This window comes from Neoarius graeffei, chromosome 22, assembly GCF_027579695.1.
Source record: "Neoarius graeffei isolate fNeoGra1 chromosome 22, fNeoGra1.pri, whole genome shotgun sequence".
NCBI classification, from domain to species: domain Eukaryota; kingdom Metazoa; phylum Chordata; class Actinopteri; order Siluriformes; family Ariidae; genus Neoarius; species Neoarius graeffei.
This window is the reverse complement of record NC_083590.1, coordinates 42,992,575-43,002,373: the sequence shown is the minus strand read 5'-3', so window position 1 is coordinate 43,002,373 and position 9,799 is coordinate 42,992,575. Positions and strand designations below refer to the sequence as shown.

At 42.2% G+C, this 9,799-nt stretch overlaps 1 protein-coding gene across 1 annotated transcript; it reads left to right on the top strand.

Annotated features, from left to right (window-relative positions):
• The first annotated feature begins 627 nt into the window (after positions 1 to 627).
• Positions 628 to 8,426, top strand: LOC132870884 (transcription factor 19-like protein). The gene is given in 3 exon segments (XM_060904820.1): positions 628 to 671; positions 1,678 to 2,192; positions 2,419 to 8,426. Coding segments are annotated over 2 exon segments (1,212 nt in total). The 5' UTR covers positions 628 to 671; positions 1,678 to 1,906; the 3' UTR covers positions 3,345 to 8,426.
• Positions 8,427 to 9,799: the final 1,373 nt, after the last annotated feature.

Sequence of the window (9,799 nt, the reverse complement as noted above, 5' to 3'; positions counted from 1 at the left end):
ACAAAAACTAAAAAAAAAAGGCTATTTTCTTGCAAACTTGTAATAACTTTTACGTAGCACGTCATTGAATTTTCTTGTTATTCCACAACATTTCAATTAAAAAAATATATTTTTGAGACATATTCCTCACCTCTGCTCACAAAAACTAAAAAACATGGCTTTTTCTAGCAAACTTGTAATAACTTTTAAACTGGTGCATGAAATCATACCAGATGTCTACCAGGACCAGGCGTAAATACTCACTTGTCAGCGACATCAAGATATTTCCTGCAGATTGAACACCATACGGTGTTTGTCTTGGCGTCATGGTGCAGCCATGGCCATCTGTGTGTCCATGAGGGTACGAACTTTCTCTCATACTCTGCCTTCCTCTCCTTCATTTCTTCATCTGGCAGCTTTCTCTTTGCCCCAATCCCCTTGGCAAACTGTTTACCTGGCCTTTGGCCAGGTTGGGGAGCGTGGAGTTTGAACATATTTGAATTTCACCATTCTGATGGTCTCCTTGCCGCAACCGTCTTCGTCTACAAGATGCTATTTTCCCGCCAAAGTGACGCTTCCAAACAGAGGTTCCGAACAGTGCTGAACATCTCCGAAGATGCACGAAGACGGCACGCTCCTGCCGTGGAGCGGAGCGTGACGAAAACAAAGATGACGGACCTTGTATAGAAAAGGTGCATTTTACGAACAATTTATTCACAATTCTGGGTAAAATATGAGTAATAAAATTTAATTTGTATTGAAAATGTACTGGCCCGCCCGGGCCATTGTTTGACCAAATTTAGTGGCCCGAACTGGCCCGAAAGAAGTAAAAAACACCGCCAGGTCATCGGGCAAGTGCTAATGTCGAGCCTTGTTATGTGTTATAATATTTCAACATATTACAACATATCAAAAATCCCTTAGCAAGTCAACTTCAGCAATATCTTGGCATCATGTTTGCCAAGTTTGACATGAATTTGATGAACCGTCTAGGAGGAGTACGTTAAAAATGACCATGTGTAATTTCACTCCAAATGGCTTTATGACATCATCATTCCAAAGTTCTACCCATTCATTTCAATGGGAAATGGAAAAAGGGGCGCTATGAAGTCCCTGGGCCATGCCCGGGGCCAAAAGTCTGTGGCTGAGTAGCGATGACAATGACTGATGTGTGTATCAAATTTCATGAGTTTTCGTTCATGGGAAATGCCTCAAATAAAGCCAAACGTGGCATAATAATAATAATCCTTCGAAAAACAATAGGGTCTTGCACCGAACGGTGCTCGACCCTATTGTTTGTTTTCCTTCGAAAACAATAGGATCTTTGCACCGAACGGTGCTCGGGCCCTAAATACTTAAAAAAGAAAGAAAAAAATGCATAGTATAATTTGACTTGTATTTAGACATCATTTTCAAGGTCATTGACGTTTGGACAGCTCTGCTAGCTTGACAGTTAAGACTTGATGCTAAACAATAAGAGAGCAGTAGCTGCAGAAGCTAAGTCACAGCTGACCAGTAAAGGGCTTTACACCATGAAGAGTTAAAGGATAAAAAAAAAATAAATTATAACTTTTTGTTCACGTGTTAATGTTCATGATATACTGCATATTACTAAGTGAGCTGATGTTTTATTTTCCGTTGCAATAAATACTCATATTTCTGTTTAAGTGATGTATGGATGTCTTTATTTCTTCCTAGGATGAAGACCATCTGACTGTGACCTCACCATCATACATCCAGCTGTTTGCACGAACACTTTTTTATATGATGCTGGTGTAAACCTTTTCCTAATTTACACAGGATTTAATCTATTGAATGATTAAAGACAATCTACAATGGTGGGTTGTAATCCTGCAAGCTGCAGTTCTATGTAAGTTATCTAAAAGTGGGTGTCATTTTGGCTGTTTTCCCTTGTGGGCATGCCAACATGTTCCCTGGAATCCAGCCCTGTTTCCAGCTGTTGAGAATTGGATCATCGAGTATTGTAAACAGCCATGGCAATGCTGTATCAGACTCTGCTCATGACCTGTACACTTTTCGGCCAGCACTTGTGCACTCTGTGTTCAGATTGGGTAGGCTGGCAGAGTTGTGCGACATTACCCTGGACTCAGCAACTGTTTCACATGTACATGCTGAGCTGCATGCTGAAAAACAGACTGACACTGCAGGAGAGGAGAGCTGGAAGGTCCAAGTGAGGGACCGGAGCAGCTATGGTTAGTGTTAAAGTAGTCAGTGGGGTGTGTTGTGCCCCGCCCCGTTTTTCCAAACTGTCATTTCAGCGTATTCCAGATATCCAAATTGCTGATATAGGTTAAACAAATTTTTGTGCCCCAAGTTAAAAATTATTTTCCGTAACATCAGTGTTTTTATATGAAGGTGCAGATCATTACTGGTGACTGCAGCGTCACTAACTTTTTTTTTTTTAACATCTGTTAATAGGTACGTGGGTGAATGATGTTCGTATCCAGTCAGGTGTCTTGTTGGAGATATTTGATGGTGATACGCTGACCTTTGGTGGCCAAACAGTGCAAGGGAGCCCAGAGTTCTACTTCCTTTTCCAGAAGGTCAGGGTCAGTCCACAGGAATTTGATGCCATAACTGTCCCAAAGGCAAGCTCTTTCTCGTCCAATATCAATAACCGGATCAGAACAAGCCTGGACTGCAAACAAGAGCCTGGCCTTGACATTTCTAAGTTGTCCATCAACAAAGCCACAGTCATTCTCTCAACCATCTCAACCATTGGCAGCCTTAGTAAGATCAATGGCAGTTGCTGGACCTTCAAGAAGAATGACAAAACCACTGGCTTAAATTCAGCCGACACGCCTTCATTTCAAACTTTGGTGCCACCTTCAACTCCTCCTTCTCTTTCTGATGGTTGAGAGACTGTGAAGTTCATCCCACCATCATCCAAGAGTCGACGCAAATCAGCCCACACTGTGCTTTTGGAAGATGACAGTGTGGAGGACCATGATGGCTGCAGGACTGGGTTGGAGGAAGCATGGAAAGCCAAAGCTGGGAAGAGACGACGTTTGTACGAGTCGGAGATTTTCCAGTCTTCTCTGTCCAACATGGAGTTAAGTATGAGGCCGCAATTTGACACCAAGCTGGTCATGCCCAAACAAAATGCAGTCATTTTCAATCAGCTGAGCAATGGGAAACTCGATCATCCTCCTTTCACCTTGATCCTGAAGCGCAAGAGTGAAAGTACAAGCCATAACAGCAACAGAAGCGGCAACAGAAGTGTTGCTCTTCAGCTCCCTGTGGCAGGAGAAGGGCGAACAGCACTCCTTTATGCTCTTCACTGGTCATTGGAGGTGACAATTATCAGCTGGCCACTTCCCCAGCACAGCCAGCCAAAGCGCTGAGGGGACATGCTGCACGGTTCCATGCCACAACCACCAGGTACCTCAGTTTGCTGACTTAAAACTGTTTTTGTGCTCCTCTTTTATAAATGTCTGTGATCATCTTGCATGCAAGGAATACTTATTTTAGAAACCCTAATTTTGTTCAGCTGAGCTTGGAAAAAACATTTCAGATGCTGATTCAGCAATTCAGTATATTTCAGTCTTTGGTTCATACTTCACTTTTCATTTTACATACAAAACTGAGTTTAAAGATGTTCAACAACTTTTTCCTTGTAATTTTAAATAATTAACTCTTGAGATGCAGCAGAACAAAAGAATAGAGCAACACGGTGGAGATGGAGGAGTTACTATTGCTTTATCCTTCTGGTTGTGTGTGGAAAAACATTTAAATTGGCCTCTCTTTCATGACAGATCCAAATGGTTCAGCTTGATAAATAGATAGAATAAATAGATAGAATAGCTTTAACTTGGTATTCACACTTTTTGTCTCAAAATTCAAAGTAAGTAACAGAAGGATAGACGGGGATGATTTTTTAAAAAAATAAGCTAGGCCACACATGGCATTCTTTAGTAAATACTAAGCATGTGCAATATTATTAATTTTTCCACTTTAAACATTGTGAAAAGTGATTTTAATAATTAGAACTAGAAAACAAGGGACAGAAAAGTGTAACAATAGTCATGCTGTTTGTCAGTAGCTGCAGTCACAAAAACTTAGCTTGATAATGAATTTTAAACAACTCTGCAGCAAGCAATTAAACACACACAACCGCTTATTTTCAGTAAGGTCCTTGTTACAAATCCGTTGTCTTGCGTCCCTGTGGACTATATGTAATGGACCTTCATTGTGCTCAGTGTTTTGAACACATCTGCAGTGACAGAGCAGGGCAGCAAAAAAGCAAAACCAAAAAAAACCCCAGTGTATTCAGTCACTTGCTAATCATCACTGCTGTTATTATTTGTAAAGTGTTAGACCTGATACTTCATTGTAGGGCTTTCTTCCCCCAGAGCCGTTTTTGATCAAAATGTTTCAGTGGCATCCCTAATAAATCTGGTTCCCTGATGTGAAATGTGTCCGTTATCTAAGTCGAACCTACACTGATTGATTTTATTTCACATTAATGAAATGGAGTGTGAGAGAGATTGGGGGGAAGTGGGCGTGGCTTTCAGGTAGTGTTGGGTAATATCAGAGGGTGTTTTCACACTTGGTCCCTTTCAGCCATCTAACCGAACTCAGATCGATGACTCAGCATTTTTTGCGCATACTGTATGTGAACACTCCAACCGTACCCAGACCCCTTTAAAGCGAACCGAACTGAGATCACCTCAGGAGGTGGTCTCAGTACGGTTCGCTAAAAATCAACAATACGGTTCGCCTAATCTGCACATTGTGAACAAAAAACGCACCGGGTTCACTTCGCCTTTTTCACTGTAGTTTAACCTTCTTCGTTTACCGTAGTTGGTCACGTGACTGTAGCAGGGAAACTCAACTTCCTTTTGGAACTTACCACAGCCGCTTTACAGTTCTCTGAACTTACTGACTGACGAGTCGGCCACAATAATATAACTCTATTATAAATAAATAAATAAATTTATTAAATATATTAATATAAATATATAATATAATAAATTTATTTTCCTTAATCCGCACTATTTTGATCAAAGAATACAGCAGGGCAAGCATGGCAGCAGACATTTTGATTCAAGAGAAAATTACCCAGAATTCCATGCACTGGGGGTCTGAGGGCTCTAGAGGACCTGGTGTGAACAGAAAGAGGACTGAGGCCCCATCAAAGCTTAACTGGACCAGAAAGAGAACCCAGTCCTCTTTGTAATAAATTCACAGTGTGAACAGAAAAAGAACTGAGTTCTTTTTCTGTTGGTCCACTTTTTGGTCCACTTAAAGAGGACTGAGTCTGGTTCCTTTAAAGGGGACGAGGTGTGAAAACACCCAGAGAGTTCAGAACACCTGCACAAGTCATTCCAGATTGGTGTCAGTTGGCTCCTCTGCTGTTTTATGGGGAGGAAAAAAAAACTGCTTTTTTTGGTATATTTTTTGCGTGATAACTTGTACAAGCGTGGTCTGATGTTAAATTGTGATGGTCCTACACAAAATGCAGAATGTTTGGCAGATCTGGTCATATAATAAAAACAACAATAATAATGCTGCCAGACATTATGTGAATTACTCTGTTGTTTAGAAAAGAAAGGTCGAACTCTGGGCCATTTCCTATTAAGTTTAGCTTGTTGATGTGGGCTGAATGAAACAAGGCTTCAGGCCATATTTGGGCCTCGAGTGTCTTGGAGACTCGTGACATTTCATTAAAGGAGCTTAATATTTTTCAATGTTAAAAGTAATCTGAAATTGCTGTACATGTAATGAGGATTGATGAATGAATGAACCCTTTATTATCACTGTACCAGTGAAATTGACCATCAACCTGTCCTTACATACATACACATTAACAGAGGGGGAGTAGACAGGACAGGGAGACAGGGGAAAAAAGAAAATTACATGAGGATGGGGTGGGAAGGCGGGGGTGGGGGGGTGAAAGGGTTAATAGCACATCCAATCTAGACATTTATCGTAATAAAATGAGGCGATTTATTTATTTACTCGTGATGCTCCGATCACCATTTTTGGGCCCGATCAACGATCACCAAAATCATGATCTGCCGATTGCCGATCACGGCCGATCATAGAATGCCAGGCGAATCTGAATCTTCCATCTCTTTTATATATAATCTAGCAGTGTGTGCACAATGTGTAGAAATGAAACTATGAATTAACTGTCTTGGAAAAAAAACCCAGTAGAAATACAGTCAAGATCTTGAAGAACCACCAACTGCTTTTATTTTCTTATATAAAATTAGACAACTTAAGACTACTCTAGGCCATCTTTCCCAAATAAGGCAGAGAAACATAAAACAAGAGGGGTCAGGAAGACCCACATTAAACGCACATTAGATCAGTGGGATGGGATGGGATGAAGTTACACTAAGGCATACTTGAAAATTGTAGCCTCTCACTGAATACAATTAAATAATTGGCAGCAAAATGTAAACACCAAAACTGGCCACTGAAAATTATGGCAAACTTTTCTGCTATCATTATGAATGTCTGATGTTGAGGAACAACCAACTGTTTATCCAAAAAATAAATAATAATGCCAATGCCATCCTTCATAATATTAATAAAGAACATAAGAAGGCCAAGCAGATAGTTACCAACACACATTAGATCAACTTGGGATGGGATCAATCAATTAGTCACATTTAGGCCCAGGCTACTTGGAAACTTAGCCTTTTTAATATATTGATTAAATTAAAATGTTTAAAACCAAAATGTGCTAGGCTTACTACCACAGAGGACAAAATCCTTTAGATTCCAATCATAAATGGCAAGTTTCTCTTGATTACTATGAGCATCTTTGCATTTTTTGAGGTGAGCCGGTTTCTTTTGTCATCAATAACGTTTGCAGCTGTGCTAAATAGTCTCTCACTATCTACACTTGTGCACGGTGAACAAAGATATGCTCTTGCTGCCTGTGCAAGTGCTGGGAAGCGGCCTTTATTCACCTGCCAAGAGGCAAGTGGCTGTCCACTGCGTAGCATTATGGGTTCTGCTAGATAGTGGTTGATCTGCGAGATGATTGTGATTTCTTGTTGATTGTGTCCTGTATCCTCCTCTACCAGCTCAGCAAACATTGCCTGCAAAGAGCAAGCTGGTGGGCTATTTGTTGACCCGCTGGAACTGAGTACCTCCACACTGCTTGTACTTGGCAATTTAGTGTGGCTATGGGCTGCCACAGTGTCCCGAAACAGATCATGTAAAGTTGGTTTGAGTGCCTCTGGAAAGTATCTGTTTTTGTACCTGAAATAGATGTAAAAATGAAAACAATGTGAAATCAGTTGTTATGCCTTGCAGGCCACACACATCCATTTGTGTCAGGTTAGTTAGCATTGAAAAAAAATACAGTATTTCTAAATATGATAAATTATACATTTATTTATTTTAGATTACTGTAAGCTCATCTCATTCTCATCTCATTATCTCTAGCCGCTTTATCCTGTTCTCCAGGGTCACAGGCAAGCTGGAGCCTATCCCAGCTGACTACGGGCGAAAGTCAGGGTACACCCTGGACAAGTTGCCAGGTCATCACAGGGCTGACACATAGACACAGACAACCATTCGCACTCACATTCACACCTACGGTCAATTTAGAGTCACCAGTTAACCTAACCTGCATGTCTTTGGACTGTGGGGGAAACCGGAGCACCCGGAGGAAACCCACGTGGACATGGGGAGAACATGCAAACTCCGCACAGAAAGGCCCTCGCCGGCCACAGGGCTCGAACCCGGACCTTCTTGCTGTGAGGCGACAGCGCTAACCACTACACCACCGTGCCGCCCGTACTGTAAGCTGTCCTTCAAATATAGGCATAGGTAAAGCATAATTAGCCTATTTAAAAGAAAGAGGTAGTAGGCCTAAGAGATAGGTATAGTAAGTTTCTCTTACCTTGGATCAAGCATTGTTGCAATTGCATATAGCTTCTGTGTATCAATGTCAGCAAATCGTCTTCTGACAGCTTCCAGTAGCACCGTTTTTTTTTGGGGGGGGGGCTTTTTCCACCTTTATTGGATAGGACAGTGTAGAGACAGGAAATGAGCGGGAAAGAGACGGGGAGGGATCGGGAAATGACCTCGGGTCGGAATCGAACCCGGGTCCCCGGATTTATGGTATGGCACCTTATCCACCTGAGCCATGACGCCCCCCCAGTAGTACCGTTTTTGCTGTTTTCACGCCATGGTCAGACTCCACCGTCTTCTCCAAGAGACGGGTGAGAGCTCTTATACACGGAATCACATCTGCAGCTGACGCAGTTGATGAGCTGATCTGTTGTGTGAGCTCTTCAAACGGGGTGAGGATGGAGATCGTGTTTTCAATTAATTTCCACTGGTGGATTGTGAACATGCATGGCAATTTGTATTCTGCTGCATAGGAGGCGAGCGCAAGTTTTTGTTCTAACAGACTCTGGAGCATGTACAATGTACTGTTCCATCGTGTGGGAACATCCTGGCGGAGTTTTTTAATTGGTTGGCCGAGGTGCCTTTGAAATGTTCCAGCTGGTGTATGCCAATGGAGAATGTTTAAAGTGCCCAACAATGCGTCTCCCTGAGGCTGTGATATCCAATATACTTCGCTGGGACAATATTCCCTCACTCACAGCAAGCTGGAGAGTGTGTGCCATACACGGCAGGCCAGGGAAATCTGCGTCTTTCATTGCTTTTTGCATGTTTTTGGCGTTATCTGTTAAAATTGAGTGGATTTTTTCTCTTGAGATCCCCCATGACTGAAACATGCCGCTAAATGATTCCACCAAAGCAGCTGCAGAATATGTCCCTGTGAGTCAGGATTTCACAGGGACATATTCTGCAGCTGCTTTGGTGGAATCATTTAGCGGCATGTTTCAGTCATGGGGGATCTCAAGAGAAAAAAATCCACTCAATTTTAACAGACAACGCCAAAAACATGCAAAAAGCAATGAAAGACGCAGATTTCCCTGGCCTGCCGTGTATGGCACACACTCTCCAGCTTGCTGTGAGTGAGGGAATATTGTCCCAGCGAAGTATATTGGATATCACAGCCTCAGGGAGACGCATTGTTGGGCACTTTAAACATTCTCCATTGGCATACACCAGCTGGAACATTTCAAAGGCACCTCGGCCAACCAATTAAAAAACTCCGCCAGGATGTTCCCACACGATGGAACAGTACATTGTACATGCTCCAGAGTGTCTGACAAAGTCTGAGTCAATAAAGTACACCGTTAGGCTTAGCAGGGACATTGGACAGGCATCTGCACTCCAAATATCGCTTGTGAAGCTGAAATATATATTATCCTTCAGAAGCGAGTCAATGTATGTAAACACTGTTTGGTACAACCGAGGGAGACACGTGTCTGTTAGGTATTTCCTGCCTGGGGGGTCGTATCGTGGATCAAGACAGGTTAGCAGGCGACGGAACCCTGTATCCTCCACAACGGATAGAGGTTGTTCGTCGAGCCAAATGAATTCCATAATTTTAAATGTGATGTCTTTCCACCTCTTACTATCCCTGCTGTATGGTTCATGTCGTTGAAGTGTCTCACTCACAGTCGGCTGATTGGGGGATGGGGATGAGCTCAACGCTGGCTTCGGCTGGTTTAGCTTCTCATGCTCGGCATATTCAGTTGTATAATGGCGTGTTTGAAGATGCCTAATGAGGTTAGTGATATTGAAATTTCGAGGGTTGCTTCCACCTCAAGGGATTTCATCATGGCATACATTGCAAACTGCAAATTTTATGTCTTTGTCAGACACTTTGAAGAACTTCCAGACAGGAGAACTCATGCTGCCACTTGTAAGAGCTCCACTCTGCTGAGTCCATGCAATGAGCAGTCGGAAAAAAAAA